At 40.2% G+C, this 15,000-nt stretch overlaps 1 protein-coding gene across 3 annotated transcripts in view; it reads right to left on the minus strand.

Moving 5' to 3' along the window:
- Nucleotides 1-15,000, minus strand: part of LOC128696882 (DE-cadherin-like) — a 497,484-nt gene that overhangs the window by 295,436 nt on the left and 187,048 nt on the right. For all 3 annotated transcript variants that reach the window (XR_011393438.1, XM_070096117.1, XM_070096116.1), the window contains exon 2: nt 10,080-10,130. Coding sequence is in view for 2 of the 3 variants with exons in the window: in XM_070096117.1 (XP_069952218.1) it covers nt 10,080-10,130 (51 nt within the window). In the remaining variant the exon portion in view is untranslated. The remainder of the gene's footprint in view (nt 1-10,079; nt 10,131-15,000) is intronic.

Here is a 15,000-nt window from a genome sequence, read left to right on the forward strand (position 1 = left end):
AATAATAATAATAATAATAATAAAATAATAATAAAATAATGATAATGATAAAATAATAATAATAATAATAATAATAATAATAATAACAATAATAATAATAACAATAATAATATAAAGGAGAAGATGAAGAGAAAGAAGAAGAAAAAGAAAAAAGAACGAACGAAAGAAAGAAAGAATGAAAGAAAAACATATTCTGCAACAGCACAATCCAGATACGGTGTCCGGATACGGGAGGGTCTATACGGTGTCCGGATACGGAGATGGAAGGGTCTATCACGTGTCCGGATATGGATATGGGAGGGTCAGTACCATGTCCGGATACATGTAGGAGGGAAGAGGGAGGAATGAAAGGGGAAATCATCACGGAAGAGAGAGGAGTGCCATGGGTAATAAATGGCACTACTGTATCTGGGAATGGCACCCTGATAGAGGAGTGACCTTTTCTTTCCCCTCCTTGAAGGGATCTTAATCTAAGGAATTGGAGCTATCCTCCTCTTACCTCGGATCAAACGTGATTGCTTCCCACTTATCAGGCGATTCCCCTTGTATGAATAATAATAATAATAATAATAATAATAATAATAATAATAATAATAATTAATAATTATATTATTATTATTATTATTATTATTATTATTATTATTATTATTATTATTATTATTAAAATAAAAACAATAATTTGATTGTATTGAATGTCTATACAGTCTGATGCAAGATACAGTAAGATAAAGGAGACAATATATCATGAATGTATTGTATAACAGCAGACTTAATCAACTGATAATACACGAACTGTATAAATCATAAATTATACTAATGAACCATTTATGTATTGTATAAACAGATCATTTATGTATAAATCGTGTAATGCATTAAATTATGTATATTCTGTATAATACACAGTGTTCTTCAATAGATCATACATGGACTGACTAAAGCACGAAATACACCAATAAATCATTCACTTACTGCATAAAATAAGCACTTTATCAGTAGATTATACTTGTATTCTGTAACATACAAAATGCATTACAATAATAAATCATAATTCGATACATACATACATACAAATATACATACATTCATGCATATATACATACATACATACATACATACATACATACATACATACATACATACATACATACATACATACATATACATAATATATGGCACAAAATTCAGATCACATACTAACAACGCCATCTTGAAGGCACTAACATCTCCCATGAGATAAAGCCCTGGACAAAGCAATCAAGATTTGCATACGACTGGGGAGAGGTTAAACTCGCTAGCGAAAGGTCAGAAGGGCCCTGTCTAAGGACAGGTACCTACCTAGAAGCTAGGTATTTTTTCTCGATTCCGTTTAGGAACCCGACGTACCTACCTAGAAATAAGGATAGGTCTATTCTTCCCTTGCCTAGTACTTAGGGGCAGGATCTTAGGTAGAATTAGGTATTTGTCCCTATTGACAATGACCTTTCTAGAATTCAGGACGCCTCGTTTACTACCTTTAGGGAACAGGATCCACGGTAGAATTCAGGTTCCTGTTTCACTGATTCCTAAGAACTGGTACCTAACTTAGAAGTCCTGTTCCCTCCCTCGCTACTTTCTGTGGGCAGGTATCTAATTAGATTCCCTACCTTGCTCCTTCCTTAGGAAAGGTACCCATTCAGGTTTCATGCCCCCCTCGCTCCTTCCTAAGGACAGGTCTTTAATCAGGCTCCCTCCCTGCCTGCTTTCTCAGGTGCTTAATGAGGCTCCCTCCCTGCCTGCTTTCTCAGGTGCTTAATGAGGTTCCCTTCATTACTGCTGTCTAAGGACAGGTACTTAATGAGGGTCCGTTCCTCAGTGCTTTCTAAGGACAGGTACTTAATGAGGGTCCCTTCCTCAGTGCTTTCTAAGAACAGGTACTTAATGAGGGTCCCTTCCTCAGTGCTTTCTAAGGACAGGTACTTAATGAGGGTCCCTTCCTCATTGCTTTCTAAGAACAGGTACTTAATAATGTTCCCTTCTTCACTGCTTTCTAAGGACAGGTACTATCGTCTGGCAGCGAGGAAGAGAGGACTTAACTCCAGCATCACATTGCTGACGCTCCACACAAAGCTGCTGAGCTCTATACTGTTTCACGGTGTATTAGACAATTTTACAAGACTGGTGGTGGTACGAGAGATGGAAGAAGAGGAAAGGCAGGACGAAGGGAAGGAATGAGGAAGAAGATGATAGGTGGAGGCGAGGATTAATAGGAGGAAAAGTCAGAGGTGGAACGAGGAAAACTGCGAAATTTGCTCCAAGGGGAAATGGAGAAAATGCTGCAATTCCTAATATTAATTTATCTAAAGCACAATGTAATTTCAACGTATATATATAAAACTGGTCAATTAGCAAGAACTTATTTACAACTAAGTCCTTACTAAAATTTTCTCTTATACGTTTAAAGATATATTTTTTTTTTCATTTATGTTAATGTAAAAATTTATAATTTTGTACCAAAAGAACCTTAGAAAACTTACCTAACCTTATTATAACAATCGCAATTTAATTTTGGCTAATCCAACTAAATATATTTTAGATAAGTTTACAATAATTTAATAATAAACAAACATAATGAAATATATTTTCTCGTTAGGTTTAGAAGATTTTTGCGAAATTATTGCATGCACAAAGTTTCGCTTGCCTTATTCGGTAAGAAGAGCATTGCTAGTTAAGCCAAAATCGTAAATATATATATATATATATATATATATATATATATATATATATATATATATATATATATATATATATATATATATATATATATATATATATATATATATATATATATATATATATATATATATATATATATATATATATATATATATATATATATATATATATATATATATATATATATATATATATATATATATATATATATATATATATATATACATATATCTGCCTCTCCACAACTTATGCTTTCGTTACTTGCGTTTGAGCAAGATCAGCCGGGGCCCTAAATCAGCATGCAACGGTGATTATCCAGCTTTGGAAGGCCCGGTGTTTAGTATTCATACGACCTCACAAACACCCGGAGTTGACTCATACTATCTCTCATGTGTGCCACACTGGGTGCGACTTGTGTCGTGGAGTGTGTGGACGAGGGGGTGGGGAGGACGAGAAGGCACACAGTGTGTGTGTTAAGGGAGAAACACACAGTATGTGTGTGTGTGTGTGGCTTGTGTCATGAAGTACGTGGAAGATTGAACGACACCTTGAGGTGATTTTATATTTTGTAAATTTCTGTTATTTGGTTTTGTAGCTTGTGTACCGTTAAGACAAAATACGTGTAAATTTTAGCAGTTACACATACGGTGCAGATTCACCGGTAGTTATTGCGGATACCTGTGTGGCCCACCTGTTCATGAATTCTGTAATATCGAATACAGTTGCTTTACTACCGCTATAGCAGCCTTTATGTGTTCTGCAATCTCCATGGCTTAGGCGTGAAATGCAACTCAGGAAAATTGCATTGGTAGTGTATTATTACTATTATTATTGTTGGTATTATTATTATTGTTATATTTACAGAGGACTGCTTCTGTAGGAGTTACATAGCGCCTGAGAAAATGGCAGGAAAACATGAAGAGGAGACCAGCAGGGGTCGAAATATACAGATCAATTAATTTTCTGAGTTACTGTCTCCATGTAGGTTAAATATATATATATATATATATATATATATATATATATATATATATATATATATATATATATATATATATATATATATATATATATATATATATATATATATATATTATTGTAACCACGAACGAGTGGTATTGAATCAATAACAACACTGCGACTAGCCGAGGATTCGAACTCATGTAGTTTCGGCACTGCCCTGGTCACAATAATATATATACTGCTTGTGGAGGCTAGTACATCAAACGGGGAAAAGAATGAAATTAGCTTAGAGGCACCCACACCACCGTATGTCCTCGGACCAAGAGTAACACACCTAGTTTGGCTGGGTGCTTGGTTCTTGCAATATTGTGTGGTTTAGTGGGTTAAGGCGTCATGTGATTTTTCGTTCACCACTAGGCAGGGCCAGAACTTCATGGGTTCGAATCCTCGGCTAGTCGCAGTGTTGTATTGATGTATATATATATGTGTGTGTGTGTGTGTGTGTGTGTGTGTGTGTGTGTGTGTGTGTGTGTGTGTGTGTGTGTGTGTGTGTGTGTGTTTGTATGTGTGTTTGATTCAGCGAGCAAAGACTGTAGCAGATAGCGGAGACGAGGTGGTTAATCCGTCTATATTATTATTATAATCAAGGGGAAGCGCTAAACCCGGAGGATTATACAGCGCCTGGGGGGGGGGATGTGGAAGGCATTCAGGCTTAATTCGGGGAACTGGAGCACAGATCCAATTCCCTAAATCAAGAGCCCCTCACCAACATCAAGGAACCTTCCTTGAGGGGTAATCCGTCTATAAAGCACGATCATAGTGCTACCTGCAGAGGGTCTCAACACACGTCTGGTGACCTTCAGCAGCATCCCTGATGCTGTTACCTCCAACACACTGCCTCTCTCATCTGGTTATTCTAGCCAGAGTGCCTCCCTAAAGGTGTTGCGACCAGCCTCCGGCCTCCATGCTGCTGTGATACTCATTACACTGCCTCACTCCTGCTGCTACCCTCATTACACTTCCTCACTCGTGCTGCTACCCTCATTACACTGCCTCACTATGCTGTTACAACATTTATACCTCTTCCTAGTTGTTGTTACAGTGGCTAGACCACATGTTTTCTGCTATTATACTTGATAAACACCTTTCTAATGCTGTTACACTACCTATTTTCTCCTATCTCTCAGCACCTGTTATTTTCATTACACAGCCTCCTTTTGCTGTTTCACCACTCACACCTCCCCTCCACTACCTATTTGATAAAGATCCTCTTCACCACAAGGGCATCAGTGAGGGCATCAGTGCTTTCATTGATGTTGTTCTGCTGACCAGGTCACTCAGTACCTCTCTAGGCGCCTCTGTGATGCTGTTATCTCCCTTCAACCCTCCTCTTGATGTAATTACACTCTCGTTGCTACACTCTCCCTTATGCTGTGACACCTGTTTACCCCTCCTCCCAGGTGCTGTAAAATAGGCTGCACCTTCTCAATTACATTCATTACAGCGCTCCCAGCTATGATTTTACAACCATCAAGCCTTCTCCCAAATGCTATTACACACATCAGGACATCTCTTTGATGCTGTTACGACTGTCTTCTGATGTTCTTCCCTTCTAGAGAGTGTGTCCTGATGCCGTTGAAGGGCTCTTGATTTGAAGAAAGAGAGGTACTCCTTCATTTCCTAAGATCAAAATTGATCACTTCCCTTTCCTCAAGCGTTGTATGACCCCGTACGGTTTGGTGCTTTCCTGTACTCAGAAGGTGAGTGTAACAGGTAGATGGGTCTGTTGCATCTACCCTGCTTCTTTCTTAATTCTGTGTCACACATTATTCTATCTCACTGATCCCGTTATACCCACTATTCTACCCTCCTGGGTTTGTTACGTCTACCATATTATCCCCCTTGTTCTAATTTACTCACCTTTCCACCTCCCTGATTCTGTTATACTCACCTTTCTACCTCCCTGACTCTGTTTTACCCACTTTTCTACCTCCCTGAGTCTGTTATACTCATCTTTCCACCTCCCTGATTCTGTTATACTCACCTTTCTACCTCCTTGATTCTGTTTTACCCACTTTTCTACCTCCCTGAGTCTGTTATACTCACCTTTCTACTTCCCTGATTCTATTATACTCACCTTTCTACCACCCTGATTCTATTATACTCAACCTTCTACCTCCCTGATTCTATTATATTCACCAATCTACCTCCCTGATTCTATTATACTCACCTCTCTGCCTCCCTGATTCTATTATATTCACCGATCTACCTCCCTGATTCTATTATACTCACCTTTCTACCTCCCTGATTCTATTATACTCACCTGTCTACCTTCCTGATTCTATTATACTCACTGTCTACCTTTCTGATTCTATTATACTCACCTGTCTACCTCCCTGATTCTATTATACTCACCTGTCTACCTTCCTGGTTCTATTATACTCACCTTTCTACCTCCCTAATTCTATTATACTCACCCTTCTACCTCCCTGATTCTGTTTTACTCACCTTTCTACCTCCCTGATTCTATTATACTCACTTCTCTACCTCCGTGACTCTGTTGCGCCACTATACAACTCGCCAAGTCGTTCTTGCCTCCAAACTGCTTTCCGTTAAATGTGATTTTCATTATTTATTTCCTTAATTAGCACTATTTCAGCTGGGAAGCACAATTAAAGCTGAGGCCTGACAAATGTACCTTGATCATATGCATGTGTGCATTAATTATGTTTAACCTTAATTGATATTTCAGTTTAACAGCTGCATGGAGATGAATACGACACATGTGCAGCACCTGGGTATCTTTATGTGAAGTTTTGCCAGTCAGTGGTTTTAATCAGTCTAATAGAGAGATTATTTCTGTAAGTGTTGGAGGATATAAGTTAGTTTGAGGTAATCTGTCCCTTAGACTTGATGGATCTGTTGGAGATGGCGGAAGACGTGACCAATTCTTCATTCTTGAAAGGAAATGTTCAGTCCATCAGGCTAGAGGAATCTTAATTTGAATTCCACTGACATATAATTAACAGCGTCGTACCGGGAAGTACTGTTGTTATCCACTGTCTCACTTGAGAATTGTAAGCAACATTGTCTCCACTTATGAACTTGTACTATGTAAACAGGAGCGAATATAAATTTGTAAACGTTTGTGTTTTCATTACGTAAACAAACATCTATAAATTTGTATGTTATTTTCTTTGTACCTACGGGAATCTAGATAACAGATGACAATCCTTAACCTAGACAGAAGTTGGAAGTCCTCAGCAGACAGTCTAGGTGGGGACTTGGAAGTCTTGTGTTATCTATGTAACTATGTCAACAGTATCAGAAGCTCACTTAAGCCACAGCTTAAAGGATGATATAAGGATGATAAGGCCTCACGAAAGATGCCCCCTTCCCATATATCTTATTAGCATTTATATCGACTTGGGAATTATTGGAGCCTCTTAACTTGACAAAGATTAGAGTCTCAGACGGTCAGAGTTCATTAGTAATATTGTTTATACTGAAAGTTTTAGGATATGAACTTATGTGAGTTGCTTACTTGCGTGTGTAGTGGGACAATGAATCGTGAAAATTAATGATTTGCTTCTTATACATACATTTCGCATCATTTTAATGTATAATATTTTTTGTTGTTAGGTAAGACACATATGCAACAGTTAGGTATCTTTATTTCGAAACGTTTCGCCTACACAGTAGGCTTCTTCAGTCGAGTACAGAAAAGTTGATAGAAGCAGAAGATACTTGAAGACGATGTAATCAGTCCATCACCCTTAAAGTTTTGAGGTGGTCAGTCCCTCAGTCTGGAGAAGAGTATTGTTCCATAGAATGAAACAATATTTTTTACAGGATACAGATGACAACGGTAAAGACAAACGTTGCAAAACCAATTTATAATTTGAACAATGTTTCGCCCTGTAAAGAGTTTTATAGACGCTACAAAGCTTTGCATAGCGCTAAACGTTGTCATCCAGAGAAAGATTGGTCAACAGTTTGTGTCTCACCTGAACTATGGACTCTAGTACCGACATTTGGATCCTGTAAATTTACTGATTTAGTGACCGAGAACACTTGAGGGAAGTTCGCTAGAGATCTGCATCTTGTGATAACGTGTCGGTCCGTGCTTGTCCGTGACTTGATAATGTCCAGAACGGACCGAAGCGTCGTCATTAAGTTCCTCTTGTAAGTTCGAGTTTCTGGCGAACTGTTCCGGCAACGGTATTGTAACCTTTTCTTTTTAATATATTCTCCACTAGAGGGGAGTTGAAACGCTTCACTGACACAATGACTTGGAATTGAAACTCATTTTACGTCCGCCGCCAAATCAGCTAAACGGACGCTCTAGAAACAAGGACGCATCAGCCTGTAAATAAAAGCCGCAATGGGCATGATCAATCATACTGTGACACTTGCAATAGAAATTAATCTTCCAAATCAGCCAGGCGGAGAACGTATGAATGAGAATTTGAACCCTGTCGATAAAAACAAAATTATATATGATTTTTTTTTGTTTCGAGAGAATTTGTGACTACACATGCAGGCAAGTGTTAAATATATTCACAGATTAGACCAACGAAAGCTGGGTATAATTTATACAGACGTTCTAATTACGTTAGTAGCGAATTTTATTGTGTTTTACTGAAGGGAAATCGAAATGGAGGGCGGTCGATCCTCCGATGGCTCATCGTTGCGCGATCTCTGACCAGCGGGGATGCTCGTGATGGCATAACGATAGTACTCACGAGCGGGGATGCTCGTGATGGCATAACGATAGCACTCACGAGCGGGGATGCTCGTAAGTGCTATCGTTATAATAATGGTGTACAATACCGACAAGTAGATAAATAAGACGGCGAACAAATAAACACAAATGGAGTAAAATACGATCTTATACTGACTACATTTCGTCCACACAGTTTCGTCACACATGTGACCTTTAATTGACGTAGTCAATTAAAGGTCACATTGTACTAAATTTGTGACTATTTATCTATCGTGTGGGTATTTTATGCAATTTATCTCCAGATGAGTAAGACACGTGTTCAATAGACATCTTTATTTCCGAAACGTTTCATCCATACAGTAAGCTTCGGCAGTCGCATACAGACTTGACGTTCCCGGAACAAAGATAACTTTCACATATGTGACAACGGAGGTAATTAACAGTAAAAGGCTTTACGGACTAAAGCCTTTTTAATTAAAAATTTAAGTAGCAAATTTAAAAAGCTGTAGAGAGTAAAACTTTTTAATTAGCATTTTAAGAAGCAAAATTAAAAGGCTTTGCAGAGTACGTTTCGCCTTCATAGTGGGCAAAACGTTGCTAAACAACTTGGTTTTCTCTGTTTGCGTATCTTTAAGTCACCACAGAAAACGAAACTGTTGCAGAAATTAACGAAAGACATGTAAACAGGGAAAGACTTCATTAAAAGCTACATTTCGCTCACTTTAGAACTTTATCCAGTGGCGAACCTACATTTTCGTGGCCCTGAAGCTTGAACTGATATGGGGTCACCTTGGCAACCAGCAACTTCTAGGCCTACATAATATTTTAAAAATCTTTTAATTATATATCTTAACTATTATTTTGTACTGAATTATACTACGTTATTAATAACAGTATTTTGAAAAAAAAAAGACCTGATGTAGCAGACACAAAATTTTTAAAGCAATGTGGATTAAAGTCGCTTTTGGGGCTTCTACTGGATTAGTGCTTTATCAAGTCACCATAAAGCTTTACGAAGGGCGAAACGCTGTCACATTTAAGGATTGTTCTGCAAAGGAACAATAATTTAGAGTAGGTGATGTCTACGTGAACCGGAAGTGATTTGCATTTTAGGACGACCGGAAATGACTTGCATATCAATGCACTTGGGGGGATTGGCTTATTAGGTGGACCGGAAGTTACTTGCATGTTAAATGGACCGGAAACTACTTGCATATTCTGCAAACAGGAAGTGATTTGCATATTAGGTGGACCGGAAGTTACTTGCATGTTAAATGGACATGAAACTACTTGCATATTCTGCAAACAGGAAGTGATTTGCATATTAGGTGGACCGGAAGTTACTTGCATGTTAAATGGACCTGAAACAACTTGCATATTCTGCATACAGGAAGTGATTTGCATATTGGGTGGACCGGAAGCTACTTGCATGTTAAATGGACATGAAACTACTTGCATATTCTGCAAACAGGAAGTGATTTGCATATTAGGTGGACCGGAAGTGATTCGTACATCGCCTTACAAGGCCCAAAAACCACAATTCACAGCTACACAATTTAGTCGCGACGCCAGCGCGAGAAAATACCGCGAATGCGGGCAGCTTATTTTCATCAACAACGCAAACGCAATTAGCTTAACCTCACAACAGCGCCAGAGAGCGCTAAAGCACTCTACTTACCCTCAACAACAGCGCGAAATTGCAGTTGGTCACCAAGTGTTGTGTCGCAATCTGTAAAGACAGAAACGGTAATTTAGAGAGAAATGCCGTATCTCGCATCTGCTTGACAGTAGGGGTTGCAAGATTCTGTACGAGGCACAAGTACGCTCACACCTTGAGTATGCTCCACTTTCTTGGTTTGCTTACCCCCCCTCCCTCTCATCTGCGACTGCTTGACAGAGTAGAGAACAGAGCAAGACGTCTCATCTCTCGCCTGGACCCATCCTGGATAGATCTGTCATTTCAGCAGAGCCTTCAACACAGGAGGGATGTGGGTGGCCTTACTGTTATGTACAAGGCCAATATTGTCAAAGTACCACACTTGGATCCACTTCGAGGACAGCGTGAAACAAGCTTTTATGCCACAAGACGGGCAGAAAGCAGCAACTTCACTCTGGCTGTACCCTTCTCCAGAACATCACTCCATCTGAGATCATATATACCCAGGATGACTCGAGTATGGAACACATTCGTACAGCATAATGATGTCAACGAGATAAAGTCAGTTGATCAAATGAAAATGCTGGCCACAGATGGCTCCAACTTCATCCTGTTCCCTACTTGTATGTCTCATAACAATAAAAATGCTTTCAAATGAGCTGATGTAGGTAACAGCTCTTAGCTTGCCAATAAAGTTAGGAATCCTTAACCTGTAAATAGCTTGTCAATTAAGTTAGGAATCCTTAATCTATCAAACCCCGTGTAAAAGAGAGAGAGAGAGAGAGAGAGAGAGAGAGAGAGAGAGAGAGAGAGAGAGAGAGAGAGAGAGAGAGAGAGAGAGAGAGAGAGAACTCTTAAGTTGTAAATAAAGTTAGGAACATTAAGCTAATGTTGTAAAACCCTGTGTAAAAGAAAATGAGAGAGAGAGAGAGAAAGGAGAGAGAGAGAGAGAGAGAGAGAGAGAGAGAGAGAGAGAGAGAGAGAGAGAGAGAGAGAGAGAGAGAGAGAGAGAGAGAGAGAGAGAGAGAAAGAGAGAGAGGAATGCAAGAAAATAAAGGCTAGAACTTCAAAGGAAGAAATTCAGAGGCAAAAACTGCAGAGGGGACAAAGGACAGTACTTTACGAGCAAGAAACCATGAATAAAAGCAGTGAAAAAAATGAATAATTTTCTCGATAATTTTTCAAACACACACACACACACACACACACACACACACACACACACACACACACACACACACACACACACACACACACACACACTCACACACTCAAAAAAAAAAATATCATTCTTTAATAAAAAACTAGATGCAAGAATTGCACTTATTTTCTTTCAATTTCGAGTTAAAATAGAGATGAGTTTATTTCCCTGAAGTGAGTATGGGATTTGACACAGAGTTTAACACTTAGAATTTGTTCCCGTTCAGGGGCTCATAACTACTCCCACTTAGATAGATAGATAGGCAGATAGATAGATGGTGTGAGTGAATAAATTCAAATAATGCTTTGCGTATTTCTTCCATGTATTACAAAGTGCATCGACCGAAGCAGTGAGTTACATACATGCATATATATATATATATATATATATATATATATATATATATATATATATATATATATATATATATATATATATATATATAATATATATATATATATATATATATATATATATATATGTGCATAATGCAGCTGGTGCTGCAAGTTGCTGCTGTACTACTGTGACTCTGCTGCTGATACGCGCTGTGCTATCTGCTGACCTACTGCTGTTGCTGCCTGTTACATTGCTGACGCTACTACTGCTCGCTGTTCTTGCTGCGCTACACTGCTGCTGCTGCTGCTGCTCGCTGCTGCTGCTGCTGCTGCTCTGCTACTACTGCTGTTGCTGCTGCTGCTGCTGCTGCTGCTGCTGCTGCTGCTGCTGCTGCTGCTGCTGCTGCTGCTGCTGCTGCTGCTGCTGCTGCTGCTGCTGCTGCTGCTGCTGCTGCTGCAGCAGCAGCAGCAGCAGCAGCAAGCTCGGGGTGGACATCAACCACGGGGCTCAAAGTGTACATCAACTTCCCTTGTTATTGATTCACAACTAATGGAAGAATGTACTTTGTGGTCACACATATGTACATAAGAGATGAGGATTTGAATACACGCTTAGTATCGATACGCATTTGGTAGGAACGCACATATACTCACACGGACACACACGTTCACACATGTATGTGCACCCACACACATACAGAAATAAACAGAATACACACACACACGCACTAATACACACACACACGCTAACACACACACAGACACACACACACACACACACACACACACACACACACACACACACACACACACACACACACACACACACACACACACACACAAGAAATGATGGACTATGTAGCAACAAAATGCAAGGAGGCAGAGGAGAGGTTTGTTCCCAAGGGAAACAGAAATAATGGGAAGAACAGAACGAGTCCTTTGTTCACCCAAAGGTGTAGGGAGGCAAAAACTAGGTGTACTAGAGAATGGAAAAGGTACAGAAGACAGAGAACTCAGGAAAATAAAGAAATCAGCCGAAGAGCCAGAAACGAATATGCACAGATAAGGAGGGAGGCTCAGAGACAATATGAAAATGACATAGCATCAAAAGTAAAGACTGACCCGAAGCTGTTGTACAGCCACATCAGGAGGAAAACAACAGTCAAGGACCAGGTAATCAGACTGAGGAAGGGTGATGGGAATTCACAAGAAACGACCGAGGCTTTGTCAGGAGCTCAACACAAGATTTAAAGAGGTATTTACAGTGGAAACCAGTAGGACTCCAAGAAATCAGAACAGGGGGCACACCAGCAAGTGCTGGATGAAGTACATATAACCAAGGAGGAGGTGAAGAAGCTGCTATGCGAACTTGACACCTCAAAGGCGGTGGGACCAGACAACATCTCTCCATGGGTCCTTAAAGAGGGGCAGAAATATTGTGTGAGCCATTAACAAAGATCTTCAACACATCATTTGAAACTGGGCAACTCCCTGAGGTATGGAAAATGGCAAATGTAGTCCCAATTTTAAAAGGGAGACAGACATGAGGCACTAAACTACAGACCTGTATCACTAACGTGTATAGTATGCAAGGTCATGGAGAAGATCATCAGGAGGAGAGTGGTGGGGCACCTGGAAAGAAACAAGTGTATAATTGACAACCAGCACGGTTTCAGGGAAGGAAATCCTGTGTCACAAACCTACTAGAGTTTTGTGACAAGGTGACAGAAGTAAGACAAGAGAGAGGGGTGGATCGACTGCATATTTTTGGACTGCAAGAAGGCCTTCGACACAGTTCCTCACAAGAGGTTACTGCAAAAGCTAGAGGACCAGGCACACATAACAGGAAAGGCACTGCAATGGATCAGAGAATATCTGACAGAGAGGCAACAACAAGTCATGGTACGCGACGAGGTGTCAGAGTGGGCGCCTGTGACAAGCGGGGTTCCACAGGGGTCAGTCCTAGGACCTGTGCTGTTCTTGGTATATGTGAACGACATAACGGAAGGGATAGACTCAGAAGTGTCCTTGTTTGCAGATGATGTGAAGTTAATGAGAAGAATCAAATCGGACGAGGATCAGCCAGGACTACAAAGAGACCTGGACAGGCTACAAGCCTGGTCCAGCAACTGGCTCCTTGAATTTAACCCTGCCAAATGCAAAGTCATAAAGACTGGGGAAGGGCAAAGAAGACCGCAGACACAATATAGTTTAGATGGCCAAAGACTGCAAACCTCACTCAAGGAAAAAGATCTGGGGGTGAGTATAACACCGAGCATATCTCCTGAGGCGCACATCAATCAGATAACTGCTGCAGCATACGGGCGCCTGACAAACCTACGGATAGCGTTCCGATACCTCAGTAAGGATTCGTTTAAGACTCTATATACCATCTACGTCAGGCCCATACTGGAGTATGCAGCACCAGTTTGGAATCCACACCTAGTCAAGCACGTCAAGAAATTAGAGAAAGTGCAAAGGTTTGCAACAAGACTAGTCCCAGAGCTACGGGATTGTCCTATGAAGAAAGGTTGAGGGAAATCGGCCTGACGACACTGGAGGACAGGAGGGTCAGGGAGACATGATAACGACATATAAAATACTGCGCGGAATAGACGAGGTGGACAAAGACGGGATGTTCCAGAGATGGGACACAGACACAAGAGGTCACAATTGGAAGTTGAAGACTCAGATGAATCAAAGGGATGTTAGGAAGTATTTCTTCAGTCATAGAGTAGTCAGGCCATGGAATAGCCTAGAAAGTGATGTAGTGGAGGCAGGAACCATACATAGTTTTAAGGCGAGGTATGATAGAGCTCATGGGGCAAGGAGAGAGAGAACCTAGTAGCAATCAGCGAAGAGGCGGGGCCAGGAGCTGTGACTCGACCCCTGCAACCACAAATAGGTGAGTACAAATAGGTGAGTACACACACACACACACACACTCACACACACACACACACACACAATATTTCCTCGAAATCGTAGGAAAAATTCGATAGCTATTTTTTTTGAGGGTTTCCAAGGGGAAAAACGGGAACTACAGCCTTTGATTGAGGCCAGAGTAAAACTAAGCATTCCAGATGTCGAAAAACATATATAAAAAAACGAGGGGAAAAGTGACTGGTATAACAAAAAATATGACTGACAAAATTAAGAGCATCTCAGTTAGGTTCAACAAACCGGTTTGTTGAACTTCAAGAAAATTACGTTCAGGAAGAAGGTTGCAAGAAGTGAGGTGAAGCCAGGGAAAACTTCTTGGTTGAAGGAAGCACAACTTCTTGGCTGAAGGAAGCACAACTTCTTGGCTGAAGGAAGCACAACTTCTTGGTTGAAGGAAGCACAACTTCTTGGCTGAAGGAAGCACAACTTCTTGACTGAAGGAAGCACAACTTCTTGGTTGAAG

The sequence above is a fragment of the Cherax quadricarinatus genome, chromosome 52 (genome assembly GCF_038502225.1).
Source record: "Cherax quadricarinatus isolate ZL_2023a chromosome 52, ASM3850222v1, whole genome shotgun sequence".
Lineage (NCBI taxonomy): Eukaryota > Metazoa > Arthropoda > Malacostraca > Decapoda > Parastacidae > Cherax > Cherax quadricarinatus.